At 60.8% G+C, this 15458-nt stretch overlaps 1 protein-coding gene across 1 annotated transcript; it reads left to right on the top strand.

Moving 5' to 3' along the window:
- Positions 1-7870: 7870 nt before the first annotated feature.
- On the top strand, positions 7871-13651 carry ABHD16B (abhydrolase domain containing 16B). Its single transcript, XM_064382910.1, is given in 9 exon segments — positions 7871-8085; positions 8659-8772; positions 8892-8989; positions 9340-9433; positions 11515-11581; positions 12377-12668; positions 12671-12902; positions 12904-13248; positions 13250-13651. Coding segments are annotated over 9 exon segments (1806 nt in total). The 3' UTR covers positions 13599-13651.
- Positions 13652-15458: the final 1807 nt, after the last annotated feature.

A 15458-nucleotide genomic window follows, 5' to 3' on the forward strand; every position in this document is an offset into this window, starting at 1 on the left:
CGGAGAGCTGACCTCAGAATGTGCTCAGCCGGCCCCTTCCTCTCCTGCCCCCACTTCCCCTCTCCTCCCCCAGGCTTTGTTCCCTGGAGCAACTGCCCCCTGACCCCACTGAGGAATTGGATTCAGTCCTGGAAAAACCCCAGGTGCTGGGCTGGGGCTGCTGTGTCCCTGCAGATCCAGCAGGAGGAGGGAGCTGGGGGCTGAGGGAATTGGGGCTCAGGTGCCAGGGTGAGGGCCAGGGCTGGCTTCCAGTTCCAGCCCCTGCCCTTCACACCCACCTCCACCCCAGGAGGCCCAGGGGAGCTGGAGGGCAGGGGAGGGGACAGGACATCCTCTCCGCAGGACACAGGACGCCCAGTCCGGAGGTTCCTGGCCCTGGGTAAGGCCACAAGGGAAAAGGTCACTGGGACCTGGGGCTCAGCAGTTCCACCCTCAGCCAGCAGTGTCCATGGCCTGTCCAGGTCACCCCCGTGGGGGCTGGAGGCGGCAGCAGATGAGGCCCCGCCATGGCTGGTGTGGAACGGTCTCCCCACCAGGCTGATCCATTCTGAGGGCCCCACGTGTATGGGAGGGACCAGCAGGCCTGGGGTTGTCCTCAGCTTTCACTCATGGGGCCTCTCCTCCAGGCAAATCTTGGGGTCACCACTTGCAGGAGAGGCCTCAGGCTGGCCCTGGCCCTCCCTGGCCCAGGACGGGAAACCCAGGGACAGTGGGTTGGGGTGATGGCCATGGGGACCCCAGCTCCTGGGGGCTAAGCAGCAGCAGGCCCTGGCCCCCCGCTCACTGCCCTGGGAGATGAGGGACCTGGAGGGGCCTGAGGCCACCAGGAGGAGAAGGACCCATCAGACCCTGCCAGTCTGGGAGGCCTGGAGGGCTCCACCCCTGCTCCCACATCAGTCTCCTGGCTTCAGCCTGATGCTCAACACATGAGCGGCCGGTCATCTGTGAACACTTCTGCCGGTCCGTCCCAACCACATGAGCAGGAAATGATGCTGTCATCTAAAAGCAAACTTTAAAATGAATGACTTCGGCTGGGCTTGGTGGCTCACGCCTGTAATCCCAGCACTTTGGGAGGCCAAGGAGGTACATCACAAGGTCAGGAGTTTGAGACCAGGCTGGCCAACGTGGCGAAACCCCCATCTCTACTAAAAAAAAAAAAAAAAAAAAAATTAGCCGGGTGTGGTGGCGGGCACCTGTAATCCCAGCTACTCCAGAGGCTGAGGCATGAGAATCACTAGAATCCGGGACACAGAGGTTGCTGTGACCTGAGATTGCGCCAGTGCACTCCAGTCTGGGGGATAGAGCAAAGCTCTGTCTCAAAAAAAAAAAAAAAAAAATGACCTGAACACAGAGCTTCAGTCTCAATTTGCCTTTGTTTCCCTAGGACTTAAAATTCCCAGAGGGGATCTTAAGCACAGTCACCACACGGCCCAGGATTTCTGCTGCCTGGTGTCCATACAAGAGGAATGATGCCCGAAGTGAGGCACACTCCAGGTGATACCTCTGCCAGGCGCCCTCTCCTCCCTCCGCCCCCTCTGCTGGGAGCCCTCTCCTCCCTCCGCCTCCTCTAACCTTGTATTTTTTGTGGTTCCACTCAAAATCTTTACATGTTTTTAAAAATTGAGTTTTATTGAAGTATAATTTACATACACTGGTGTTTACCAATTTTAAGCATTCCACTCAAAGAGCTTGGACGTTTAGACTTTGCTAGGATTTCACATAAACGAAGCCCTAAGCACGTGGCTTTTGTGTGTGGCTTCTCTCACTTAGCATCCTGTTTTGGGATTCACCCCGGAACCTCGGCCTTGTCTTCCGCTGTGCGGATGAGGCATGGTTCCTCATCCACTCACCGGCTGATGGACACTTGGCTTTCCCAGTTTCAGGAGCGCTGCTGCTACAAATGTGGAGATGAGTCTCCATGCGGACGTGCTTCATCTGTTTTGAGTAAATCCTGCGAGTCATTCTGCACCTCCTTTTCTGATCCTCTTCACTCTGTCGCCTGGGGCTGGAGTGCAGTGGTGAGATCTCGGCTCACGGCAATCTCCGCCTCCCAGGCTAAGTGATTCTCCTGCCTCAGCCTCCCGAGTAGGTGGGATTACAGGCGCCCGCTCCCACGCCTGGATAATTTTTTGTATTTTTAGTAAAGACGGGGTTTCGCCATGTTGGCCAAGCTGGTCTCAAACTCCTGATCTCATGATCCACCCGCCTTGGCCTCCCAAAGTGCTGGGATTACAGGCGTGAACCACTGCGCCCGACCTCTGGATCTCTATGTTTTGGTCACCCCCTGACCCCATGGCTGCACCTGAAAAGCAAAGACTTTGCCCGTGCTGCACAACTCCTCCCCCGGGGATCTTCTGAACAGACAGGACCCACTGGGAGAGGGAGTGAATGGCGGCGGGGCCAGGACAGTGGGTCCTGGTGATGCTGAGGAAGTGACAGTGAGCTGGAGGCGTCACCCAAGACGCTGATGCGGCTGCGAGGAGGTGCCGGCGCCAGTGCCGTCAGCAGTGATTCGGCTGGTGGTGGTTGCTTGTGACAGGAAAGACTTCACACGGGCTGGAGACACCTCCCTCCTCCTTCCCCCTTCCTCCTCCTTCCCCCTTCCTCCTCCTTCCTCCTTCCTCCTCCTTCCTCCTTCCTCCTCCTCCCTCCTCCTCCCCCTCCCTCCCTCCTCCTCCCTCCTCCTTCCTTCCTCCTTCCTCCTCCTCCCTCCTCCTCCTCCCCCTCCTCCCCCTCCTCCCTCCTCCTCCCTCCTCCCTCCTCCCTCCTACCCCTCCTCCCTCCTCCTCCTCCCTCCTACTCCCCCTCCCTCCTCCTCTCTCCTCCCCCTCCTCCTTCCTTCCTCCTCCCCTCCTCCTTCCTCCTCCTCCCTCCTCCTCCTCCCTCCTCCTCCTCCCTCCTCCTCCCCCTCCTCCCTCCTCCTCCCTCCTCTCCTCCTCCCTCCTCCTCCCTCCTCCTCCCCCTCCTCCCTCCTCCTCCCTCCTCCTCCCTCCTCCCTCCTACCCCTCCTCCCTCCTCCCTCCTACCCCTCCTCCCTCCTCCTCCCTCCTCCTCTCTCCTCCTCCCTCCTCCTTCCTTCCTCCTCCCCTCCTCCTCCTCCTCCCTCCTCCTCCCTCCTCCTCTCTCCTCCTCCCTCCTCCTTCCTTCCTCCTCCCCTCCTCCCTCCTCCTCCCTCCTCCTTTCTCCCTCCTCCTCCCTCCTCCTTCCTCCCCCTCCTCCCTCCTCCTTCCTCCCCCTCCTCCCTCCTCCTCCCTCCTCCTCCCTCCTCCCTCCTCCTTCCTTCCTCCTCCCCCCTCCTCCCTCCTCCTCCCCTCCCTCCCTCCTCCTCCCTCCTACCCCTCCTCCCTCCTCCTCCCTCCTCCTCTCTCCTCCTCCCTCCTCCTTCCTTCCTCCTCCCCTCCTCCTTCCTCCTCCTCCTTCTTCCTCCTTCCCTCCCTGAACCCTAAATGCACCTGAGAGATGTGCTATGGCCCCCCCACTTCCCCTCACTGCAGACACCCACGCTCACTCACACCTTGGAGCTGCTGTTACCAAACCCTCAGAAATGGCTACTTCCAGTTTCCCGGTGTGGCACAACTGCCCCCTCCCCGCTGTCACGCTGCTGCCACACCTCACCCCAACTGCTCCGCTCGGGGAATGACCCTCCTTTCTCCAAAACAGCAGCCTTCCCCTTTCTCTGGCTTCCTTCTTATCTAGTTCAGACTTTGTGGTCCACCCTTAGTCACTCTCTTGAAAATGTGGGAAGTCTTCAAATGTCCCTCCTTTAGTGACACCCTTCTGAGAACGCCAGCCTTGCCAGCACCTAAACCACTGCCCATTGTTGGGAAAATCAAGCCAGGAAGATGGAGGCCACCCAAAACCCGTGTCTGGACATTCTGCTGCACCCTGCTTCTGGGCCGCGTCCACACCTGGCAAACGGGGACATTCATCCATGGGCCCCTCCCACCCCTGCTGCACACCGTGGCTTTTCCCAAGCACTCAGGACAGAGTCTCTGGATGGTCCTGTGTGTTCAGCCATTCCCTGCCCTCCAGCCTTCCCACCAGCACTTAGCACCCATTACCTCTCCAAAATGCAGACAGAAGCCTGGAAATGTTCTAGCTGAGACGTTTTCAGGGGCTTCTTAGAAGTGGCTTCCTTTCCAACTCCTTGGCCCAGTTTGCAAAGCTCTACCTGTCTTCCCACTCCCCTTCCCGAGCCTCATTCCACCCTGCCCCTAAGGTCCCAGCCACTCGGCCTCAAGCCTCAGGCCTCAGTCCGTTCTTAGTCCTTCAGCCCTAGGGCCTCTCCCAGGGTCAGCCCCAAGTCCATAGCCTAACCCACAGGGCTAGCTGGACCTGTCTCTGTGCTCTCAGCTCCTGATCCACCTCCCCTCCAGGACGGCAGCTGCTGGTGTCTGCTCCCTGCAGAACCCTTCTTGGCCGAGCTCAGCAGCTCATGCACTTTGGGAGGCCAAGGTGAGTGGATCATCTGAGGTCAGGAGTTCGAGACTGGCCTGGCCAACCATGACCATCATGGTGAAACCCCGTCTCTACTAAAAATACAAAAATTAGACCAGGCGTGGTGGCTCACACTTGTAATTCCAGCACTTTGGGAGGCCAAAGCGGGTGGATTACTTGAGGTCAGTAGTTCAAGACCAGCCTGGGCAACCATGACCAACATGGTGAAACCCTGTCTCTACCAAAAATACAAAAATTAGGCCAGGCAGGGTGGCTCATGCCTGTAATCCCAACACTTTGGGAGGCTGAGGTGGGCGAATCACCTGAGGTCAGGAGTTCAAGACCAGACTGGGCAACATGGCAAAACCCTGTCTTTACCAAAAAATATGTAAATTAGCTAGGCATGATGGCGCGAGCCTGTCATCCCAGCTACTCGGGAGGCTGAGGCAGGAGAATTGCTTGAACCCAGGAGGCGGAGGTTGCAGTGAGCCAAGATCACGCCACTGCACTCCAGCCTGGGCCACAGAGTGAGACTCCATCTCAAAAAAATAAATAAATAAAAACTAAAAATACAATAAACAAAACCCTTCTTTGGGTTAAATCCCTACTTGTGCACAGCAAGCACCCTGAAGGCAAGGACGGACCGACCCAGCAGCCCTCAGTACAGGTCTGCTGAATACGCGATTCTCGTTAAGGCCAAAGCGGGAAGGCGGGGAGGCCAGGTCAGCAGCAGATGCAGAGAAGGACTGAGGCGGGAGAGCCGCCTTCATCCCGCCCTCCTTCATCCACCCAGGCCCAGAAGGACACCAGCTGGCCGACGGGGAAGCCCACCTGGACCGTGAGGGACTCCAGCCACACTCACCCTCCTGGTCCCTGCCCCCACTCAGGTCGCAGGCACTGCCTGGGACTTTCCAGGGGGCTGAGCAGCTGACCAGGAGCCTTTGCTGGGGTGGCCAGGGCACCCAGGCACTTCCTGCACCTCCTCCCTCCTTGCAGCCCCAGCTCCCGGGCCGCTCCTTCCTCCCCCGCCCCAGGGGCTTTCCACAAAGCCTGAGACCTGCTATTTTTAGCCGAGGGAAGAGGGACCAGTTCCTGGCCCCATTGCCGCCCTGAAGGAGCCTGGGCTAAACTGGGGCTGGGGTTGTTGGACCTAGGGTTGGGGGAGAGGCTGCCATCCCCAGCTCAGGCACACCTGCGGTGCAGAGAGGAGGCTGCAGGCCTGGGCTCCCAGCCCGCTTGGTCGGCTGAGCGGCTCACCCTGGGGAGGTTGGGCTCAGGGCCTGGGTGGGCTGCCGCCCGCTTCCTGTGGCCGCACCCCAGCACTTCAAAAGCTGCTGGCCGCCCTGTGGTCAATCCAGGCTCCCACGCAGCTGGAGGGGCTGGGAGGGCACACGCAACCCGGCAGCTGCCACCTCCCCTCAGGGCAGCTTCAAAGCAGCAGTGGGGTGGGCAGCCCCCTCCTGCCACCCCCCCCACCCCATGGTCAGCTTCAATCCCAGCACTTGCACGGGAGACAAGAGGCAGTGACTGGGGCCCTAGCTGAGCCCCTGCTCTGCTGCTCTGCTCCCCATCCCACAGCCGTCCTGGGTGGGCTTGGGGCAAAGACCCAGGTGGTTCCTGGCCCCCAGATCCCGTCCTGAGGCAGGGGCCACCTTTAGGGGTGCCTGTGGGTTTAGGCAGCCTGGCCATGGAGTCAGTACCCCTTCAGGACCCCTCAGGACAGCCTCTCTTTCTTCCTCCTTCCCTCCCTTTCTCCCTCCTCATCTCCAACTGGAAGTGGGCAGGAGGGGAGGGGCCGTAAGGGAGAAGGGGCTCCCTGTCCCGGCCTCCGGGCTGTGGTGGGGCTTGACCAGGCGCCAGCTCCCGAGGGATGGCCAGGGATGGCCAGGGCGGAGGTGTTGGGGGCAGGGACCGAGAAGCAGCCGCCCCAGAGGACAGAGAGTGCCGGGGGGGCGGGGGACAGCTTTCAGGGTCCCCTGGGGTCAGCTCTGGGACGGTTGCCATTTTTAATCTGCACAAGTGATTTAGAAGGAGTCGCCAGGGCTGCAACCTAGATCCACTCGGAGCGAGCTCAGGAAGTGCGGGAGGCGCAGCCCAAGTCCCACCCCCTCCTCCCAGCTGTGACCGCAGGGCAGTAAGGACCCTGGAGGAAGCTTCCTCCTCTCCTGCCGGCCAGAGCCTGGGCTCACGGTGACCCTGAATGTCCGAAGTCTGTCTGCGGCCTTGCTGGGCCCCTCCCGCTCCGGGCTGGCTCTCCCCTCCCTGCACCCCCTCCCCTCCTCCTCCACTCTGGGGCATCCACGGACCGAGGCCCAACCCGGCTGCAGGGCCAGGGGGTCCCCAAGACCTAGGGCCTGGAAGGATCCCCATCCCTGGGCTCGCAGCACAAACGCCAGGCCCTAGTGGATCCCCACTTTCAGCCCACCTGCTCGGCAAGTGGGAGCCACACGCCCCGGGAAGGAAGGCCTGGGGGTGGGCAAGCTGCCGGGGTCCCCACCAGGACCTTGACTTGGCTGCCAGCGACCACCCCACCCCTGCTGACGCAAGCTCCGGGCACAGGGAGGGAGGGAGGGAGGAAGGGAGGGAAGGAGGGCTCAGTCCCCAGTCCCTCTGACCACCCCAAGACCTGTGCCTGCTTGCGGCCCCATCCCCACCACCCACCACCCGAGTTGCAGGTGTGGTAGAGGCAGGGAGGGGAGAACGCACAGGAGTCCTTGGGCCACTGCCCTGAGGGATTTTCGATGGTTCCACGACTTGGGAAGCAGGAAAGAGGGACATGCTCTGTGGCTTCCTGTGGACTGGGCGCCCCTCGTGGACTTGGAGTTCCCAGGAGAGACTCCTATGGGGAAGCATGTGCTGAACCCTCTGGGCTGGGCCCCTGGCCTGCCCGAGTCACAGGCTGGCGAGGCCAGAGGCAGGGGCCAGGAAGCACCGAACCAGCTCTTAGGCCAAGAGCTAAGGGACCCCCATCCCTTCCATTCATCAGCTGTCAGGGCCCAGCGGCAGTGCCGCCTCCCCTCCTCCCCGCCCCCCCAGGGCTGACAGGCCCAGATCCACATCGTGGTCTCCTTCGCCTCACGGGGTGCCCCCCAGGTGAGGGTCTCCATAGGGCAGCGCGGGAAAAGCTGGAGCGGAGCACCTCACGGGGCGGAATGGCTGCTGGTGCCGCCTGCTCAGAGGCCAGGATCAGTATTCGCTGAATACACAACACAGAGGGACCAATGAAAATACGGATAAAAGTGTGGAGCCGCCGGTGTGGCAGGAAGAGCCTGCAGAGAAGCTCCCTCAAGGACTCACAGGCGACACAAGCACAACCCGTGGAAAGCGATCGGGCAAAGCTCCTGGCTTAGGAACGCCCCCTTGGACTGAGCCCGGCGCTGTGGAAATCTGGCCTGTAAGAGAAGCCCCTAGAGGCCACGGTCCTTGGACAAACATGCGCGACGCAGCGTGTCTGCAGCAGGGACAGACCTGGAGCCCGTGTGTCCGGCAGCAGAAGTGGACACGGTGGTGCCAGGGCAGGAACTCCCGGGGGAGGCGGGGCCTTCGCGGGCCTGTGCACGAGTGTGCAGCGAGCTCAGGACGCAGCTCAGAGAAGAGCAAGCCCGCTGCAGAGCGACGTGCACGCCAGGTCTGTTTCCGTGCAAGCAAGTGACAGACGACCCCTAGAAAAGGCTCTGTGCACGTGTATGATTGTCGCAAATAGAGAGGGTGTGAAAGGACAGACCGGCAGCTCTGGACATCCGGGAGGGAACGCAGAAGGAACAGTTAATCGCCTTCCATCCCTGTGCCGCTGGATGCCATGAGCATGTTACATTTTGAGTAACAAAAATAAGCACTCATCTTATATCAGAAACTGGCTACTGTGCTAGAGTTTTCAAAGCCGGGGTGAGCCTGGGCCCTGAACATACCCTTCACACTGTGTGTATGCGGCCCAGGGGACGGTCTACCATTCCTGCATGGAGTCTGCAGACATGGTGGACTGCCCCAGAAGAATTCGGCCCACATCACACAGGCCAGCAGGACTTTCTTTTTACGCGCAGCACTGCCATCATAGCTCACTGCAGCTTTGTACTCCCGGCCTCGAGCAATCCTCCCCCTTCAGCCACCGAAGTGGCTGGAACCTTAGGCTTGACCCACCATGCCTGGCACCTGCAGGGCTCTTGACCCCCAACCCAGACTTTACCTTGATGTGGGGAGCCGTCCCCCCTCCCTCCCTGACAGTGCAGGTGACATCAAGGATTCTGGAGGGACCCTGGCTCATTCCCACAGCTGGGAGCACACCTGGGAGGAGCCGAACGCCAGCGTGGGGGTCCAGAGGCTCCAGTGGTGGTGCTTGTAGGCAGGGAGGACGGTGAGTCTTCCACACACACAGCACAGTCACCCAGGGGTGTGTGCTGGGAAGGGCGTTGGGGGGTGCCCTGGGGAGGGCTGCTCACTGGTGTCCTCCATCCTAGGCAGGAGAGAGGCCGGAGCACAGGCCATGCGGGGATCCAGGACCGAGAAGGCCGTGTGCAGCACTCCCCACCAACGCCACCGTCCTTGAGGGCGCTGAGTAATTAATTCTCTGCGACTCCAGATGTTCAGCAGCTGTCTTGGCCATTTCCGCCCCTTTCCTGACCCTGCATCCTCCAGGAAGCATCCCCTCCTGTCCTTGGGCTCCAAGCCACCCCCACCTTCCCTGCACCCCATTTCCTGAGCAGAGGCGTTTGTGCAGACTCAGTTTCTGCACCCACCAGGGTAGCTTCAGTTTTCCCAAGGCCTGGGCACTGCTCCCTGAGTCCGGGGCTGCTGTGGTGGGCTGACTCCCTGATGGATGCCCTCTGCCTAGGGCTCTGATCCTGGCTCCTGCCCCTCCGGCCTCTGGGACTGGTTTTCTCTCTCTCCTCTCCTTTCTTCTCCAAGGTTGGCTCTGCAGGCTCCTGTGGCATAAATCAAGGGCCTCCAGGGAGGCCCAGCAGAACTGGCCCGGGAGCGAGCCCTGCCCCAGTGTGGGAGGGTGGGAACCAAGGGGTGGAGGGCTCAGAGACAAGCAGGCCCTGTGGGGGTGGGGTGCACACTCAGATGTCTGCCTGGAGGGCACTGGGGTGCCAAGGGGAGTGGTTGCCTCCACAAACTGATCAGCAGGGACACAGGCCCCCCTCCACCTTGTGGACACTTCCCTGAGCTGATGGGGGTGGGGGCACGAGGTCACGGCTGCTGCAGCTGGTCCAGTCTGGGGGCTCTTCTGCAGAGGGGACAGCTCCCTTCCTGTCACATGCTTTCCTGTCTCAATAGAGCTGGGGGTTCTGGGGCACTTGGGCTCCCGTGGTCTGGTGGGGCCAGGGACTGGGCCAGACACAGGATAAGGCATGGAACCCCTGGGGGCCAGTGGCTCCAGCCCGCTGACCTCTGCCCCTCAGAATCCGGTCCCAGGCTCTCCCCTCCTCCTCTCAAGAACTTCCTGCTGTGTGTGTGTGTGTGTGTGTGTGTGTGTGTGTTTGTGTGTGTGTGTGTGTGTGTGTGTGTGTGTGTGTTGTGGAGGAAGCTAAGGGCAGGTGGGCCTGGCTAAAGAAAAGCCTCCATTTTCAAACAAGTCCCAGAGCAGATCAAGCTGGGAGACTCCCCAGGAGGATGAGGCTTCTCTAAGCAGAATCTGTTCAGGGGAATCAAAATAAGCTTAGTGCATCCAACATCCTGGGTGGACAGCCCTCCTGGACCCCGGCCGCCACCAGGATCTGAATGGGGAGGCAGGGACCCCCCTCAGGGCCTCAGCTCTGTTGCTGGGTTCACTCCTGTGGTCTCACACAAAATGGGCCGGGAGCCTTTGGGCCCACAGCCCCCACCCACCTAGGGCAGGCAGCCGCTGAGTTTATGAAAGAGGCTCCTGGAAAAAGGAACCCTCTCCTGCCCTTTGCAGAAGTTCTCATCTCCACCCCTAGCCACAGGAGGCTCCTCTCTCCTCAGGGCCAGGGGTGGACACCTGAGTGGGACTGAGAAGCCCTCTGTCCTGGGGCAGGGCTCCTGTCGCTGTCCAGGACCCAGTGGAAAGGACGGTGTGACAGGTGCACCAGTGGACCCCAAGACACTCTCTTTGTCCTTAGAGCCTGAACAATCAGCACAGCAGCCAATCTGAGCTCAAAGCTGGATAACCAGGAAAATCTGGATCTCAGCTGTGTGTGCGCCTGGGGATAGGGCTGCCGGATTTAGCAAAACAAAAACAAACTGAAAAACAGAATATCCAAGGTGCGGTGGCTCACGTCGGTAATCCCAGCTACTCAGGAGGCTAGGGCAGAAGAATCGCTTGAACCAGGGAGGCAGAAGTTAGAGTGAGCCGAGATGGCACCATTGCACTCCAGCCTGGGCGACAAGAGTGAGACTCCATCTTTTTTTTTTTTTTGAGACGGAGTTTCACTCTTCTTACCCAGGCTGGAGTGCAATGGCGCGATCTCGGCTCACCTCAACCTCCGCCTCCTGGGTTCAGGCAATTCTCCTGCCTCAGCCTCCTGAGTAGCTGGGATTACAGGCATGCGCCACCATGCCCAGCTAATTTTTTTGTATTTTTAGTAGAGACGGGGTTTCACCATGTTGATCAGGATGGTCTCGATCTCTTGACCTCGTGATCCACCCGCCTCGGCCTCCCAAAGTGCTGGGATTATAGGCGTGAGCCACCACGCCCGGACTGTAATTCCAATTTAACTGGTCTATTATTCTGTATTTAATCTGGCAACTGGAATGGGGGTAATAGCCCCCAAATCACTTGCTTTGTCAGTTGGTCCCTGTCCTTCTGTTCCCCAACCCCTAACGACAGCAGCAGTCCTCAGCTGACTCCCCAAGGTGGGGGCGGGGGGGCTGTTTGGGTCAGGTAGTGCCTCTAACCCAGACTTAGAGCAGGAGGGCAGAGAGAGGGTGCTTCAGCCTGGAACTTTCCTAGAAGGCTGGGGTCAGGCAGACATGGCACCTGGCTCAGAGGCTCTGGCTGGATTTGCAAAACTCCTTGATGGTAGCATTTCTGTTTTTGGTCTGGGGAGCTGTTGAGTCCCTTGAGCCACCCCCTCCCTGGGGCTCCCCCTGGCGGACAGCCTCTGACCCTGCCCTCAGGTGGGCTGGCCCTTTCCAGGGCCGGGGAAAAAGGGGAACCCACCAGATCCCTCCAGAAAAGAAGGAGGTACAGCCTGGGAGTTGGGTCAACCAGGGACTGAGAAAGAGGAACCCCAGCCAGGCAGGACCTGTCCGAGGTCACTGCTGCTCCTGGCAGCCAGTGAAAAGAGGACCCAGAAAAGGAGGGGGGCTTGTTTCTGGTCTGCACCCGAGAAGGAAGGTGTACAGGGGAGGGGCCAGCAGGCCAACAGCAAACGCTGCCTTTCTGGTGCAGCAGCTCCACCGGGGAGATGAGATGCAGACCAGCGGACCCTGGAGGGGCAGGGGAGGGAACCCACTGCAAGCCTGGCACAGGCGGAGGAAGCCTTGCCTTCTTCCTAGTGAGACCCTGGCCCTGGCAGGGAGAAGTCAAGGCTGCCCCTTTCTGGCCTGTGAGGTTGCCCATCTCCAGGTTAAGGAAGAGGGAGGCTGGGCACAGGGATTCGCACCTGTAATCCCAGCACTGTGGGAGGCAGAGACCAGAGGATGGCTTGAGCCCAGGAGTTCAAGACCAGCCTGGGCAGCATAGTGAGACCCCATTTCCATTTAATAAATAAATAAGGAAGAGGGAGGCAGTTGCTGCTCAAAGCATGGGTGGAAGGCTGGGCCTGGAAGTGTTTCACTGGTGGGGTCCTAGCCAGGGGGTGACAGGCAGAACCCTGGGTCCATCATCTCCGGGAAGCCTTTGTGTGCTCATCACGGAGCAGCAGGATGCAGCCTCCCCTGGCCCTGGAAGGCCAAGTCACAAAGGCCATCAGGGCCGGCCAGGTGCCAGCATGTCCTAAGACGGCTGGGTGCCCCTCACGGAGGGGAGTGACCGCAGCGACCGCCCGTGTGCTTCATCCGCTTCGTGAAGGCGCTGGTGCACATGTTCAAGAGCTACCTGACCGCCAGCTACACCGACACCTTCCGCGGCTGGCCCGTGGACTTCCGCTGGGATGACGTGGGCGCGGCGGGCGTGTGGCTGCTGCGGGACGCAGCGCGGGGCGCGCAGAGCCTCCTGCAGCAGCTCCGCGAGCTGCCCGGACACCTCGCCAGCTATGCGCTGGCCCGCTCGCTGGGCCGCTGGCTCGCGTACCCCGGCTCCGTGTCCCTGATGACGCGCACTGCTGCCTCCATCAGGAGCGCCTCCTGGAGCGGCACCACGGCCGGCGCGCCAAGCTGGTGGCCTGCGACGGCGGGATCGACGGCACGTTCCTGGACCGCCGCCAGCAGCCGGGCGGCCTGTCTGCGCCGCTCGAGGCCGGCCACTCCATGCTGGGCTGGACCCCCCCTGGCTTCGGCGGCAGCACGGGCGTGCCCTTCCCGCAGCACGACGCCGACGCCGTGGACGTGGTGGTCAAGTACTCCCCGTCTGCGCTTCACGCCCGCGCACGTGGCGGTCCACGGCTGGTCCGTCGGCGGCTTCACGGCCACCTGGGCCACCATGACCTACCCAGAGCTAGGCGCACCGGTCCTGGACGCCACCTTCGACGACCTCGTGCTGCTGGCGCTGAAGGTCATGCCGCACAGCTGGAAGGGGCTGGTGGTGCGCACCGTGCGCGAGCACTTCAACCTCAACGTGGCCGAGCAGCCGTGCTGCTACCCGGGGCCGGTGCCGCTGCTCCGACGCACGCAGGACGACGTGGTCAGCACCTCGGGCCGCCTGCGGCCCCTGCAGCCCGGCAACGTGGAAGGCAACCGCGGCAATGAGCTAGCGCTACCCCGCCGTGATGGCGGGAGAGGGCCAGGCCGTGGTCACGCGCTGGCTGCGCGCTGGTAGCCTGGCACAGGCGGCTGCCTTCTATGCATGCTACCGCGTGGACAAGGAGCGGTGCCTGGCGCTGCTGCGCTCCTACCGTGCACGCTGCGAAGAAAAGCTGGAGGGCGAGGAGGCCCAGGGGCCGCACGGACCCGGCTTTCCACGGCTGGTGGGTCAGGGCCTGAGGTCAAGGCGGCGGTGGCAGCTCGCACTGTTCCTGGCTCGGGAGCACCTCAACAATGTGGAGGCGACTCACTGCAGCCCTCTGGAGCCTGAGGACTTTCAGTTGCCCTGGGGGTTGTGACCGATGCCCCTGCGGGGGATCATGCACTGAAACACCTTCCTGGCCTTCCTGGTTCCCCTCTCCAAACCCCCAACCAGTAACCCTGGCCCTGCGTGGGGCGCGGCGGCGGGAGGCTCCCAACTTGCTGTTTGGGGGCAAATGGGCAGAACGCAGGAACCTGGTGCTCTCCGTCCTTCCCTGGGGCATTCTGACCTTCCCTCTGTTCTTCCTTGCTCTGCCCCCTCCTTTCTGTCTCTTCCTCCCACAAATACTTTTGGACGCACCCACCCAGCTCCTAAAGGAAATGCAAAAATTAACCTGACCCAGTTTACGGCAATCCTGTGTGATGGGTGCCTCTATCACCACATAAGGATGATGGGAAGAGGGGCTGTGGGGTCACAGGGAGGAGCCCCTCACCTAGCCTGGGTTACAGCTGGCTCCCAGGAAAACGATGCCAGCTGTGCGCTGAAAGTCTGTGTAAGCTGCTCTGTGACAGGAGGACACTGGCATTGCAGGGTTGTAAGCAGGTCTCAGTGGCTGAACATTCCCAGGAGTTTACACTCTGCAGGGCTCCCTCCCACCTCCAAACTATGGGCTTCCACACCAGGGCATTCACAGATGGACTGCAGACTCACATGGTGGCATGTGAGGCTACAGATACACCTGCACAGGCCAGGGGACACTACTGGGTGTCCCCTGGAGCCAGGCCTGGGCTGGCCTGGTTAGATTGAGCAAAAATCTTTGGAAAGAAAGAAAGGCAGGAACTGAAGAAAACATTACTGAGAGCACCAGAGCAGCATAAGGCCACGATGGTAAGAGACTCCGGCCTGTGCAAGAGTACCAGGAAGACACCTGTGGGAGGAGGTGGCCAGGTGAAGGAAGGGGCAGTGGGAGGAGGGTCCGGAACCACCCCAGGCTGGAAGGCCAGGGTGCAGTCCTAAGACCTCAGATCCTAAAGGGCTTGAATACCATTTAAGGCTTTTCTTCCAGGAGCAAATAGGAGCCAAAGAAGGGAAGCTGTGGGACTTGTTTTTTTCGTGGGGCCAGTTGCCTGGTGGTTCCACGCCTCTCCTCTGAGATCAGGCATCCTGTTCCAGAGTATCCTGGTAGCACTTGCGGAGTGACCTGGGGCAAGTCACTTTAACCTCAGCTTCCTCATCTGTGGAGTGGGGAGGGCCCAGAGTTGCCTGGGTCGCGGTGAACAGGAAGTGAGACAAGCCCCGGGGTGCATGGCACACTGGCCGGAGCTCCAGGGTCCACGCCCAAGGGTGGCAGAGTAGAGGACTTGAGGAGCCGAGTCACCTCCAGTCGGGTCTCGGCCACCGGGTGGGCAGCGGCGCCTGCAGGGCGACGGGCCGAATCGCGGTCTTTTTCACCGCAATCCGCATACAGTAAAAAGTCCCCATCAAAAGGACAAACTAGCCGGGCGCTGTGGCTCACGCCTGTAAACCTAACACTCTGGGAGTCCGAGGCGGGGGGATCACCTGAGGCCAGGAGTTCGACACCAGCCTGGCCCACGTGGAGAAACCTCGTCTCTACTAAAAATACGAATATCAGCCGGACGTGCTGGGCGCACCTGTAATCCCAGCTAATGGGGAGGCTGAGGTAGGAGAATCCCTTGAACCTGGGGACGGAGGTTTCAGTGAGCAGAGATCGCACCACTGGACTCCAGCCTGGGCAACAGGGGTGAAACTCCGTCTCGGAAAAAAAAAGGACAAACTAAAAAACAGAAAATAAACACAGGACTCACGGGGGAAGGCTGACCCCCAAAGTCAAGCGTCGGGCTGGAAAGGATCTCACGGGGTCAGAGTCGGAGCCGCCAAGGCGCGCGAGCCCCGGCACCAGTCCGCAGCTGCATCCGCCCCGGAAGGTCCCCTGGGA

The sequence above is a fragment of the Aotus nancymaae genome, unplaced genomic scaffold, assembly GCF_030222135.1.
Source record: "Aotus nancymaae isolate 86718 unplaced genomic scaffold, 86718_ANA_hifiasm-v0.15.2.pri h1tg000029l, whole genome shotgun sequence".
Classification (NCBI taxonomy): Eukaryota; Metazoa; Chordata; class Mammalia; order Primates; family Aotidae; genus Aotus; species Aotus nancymaae.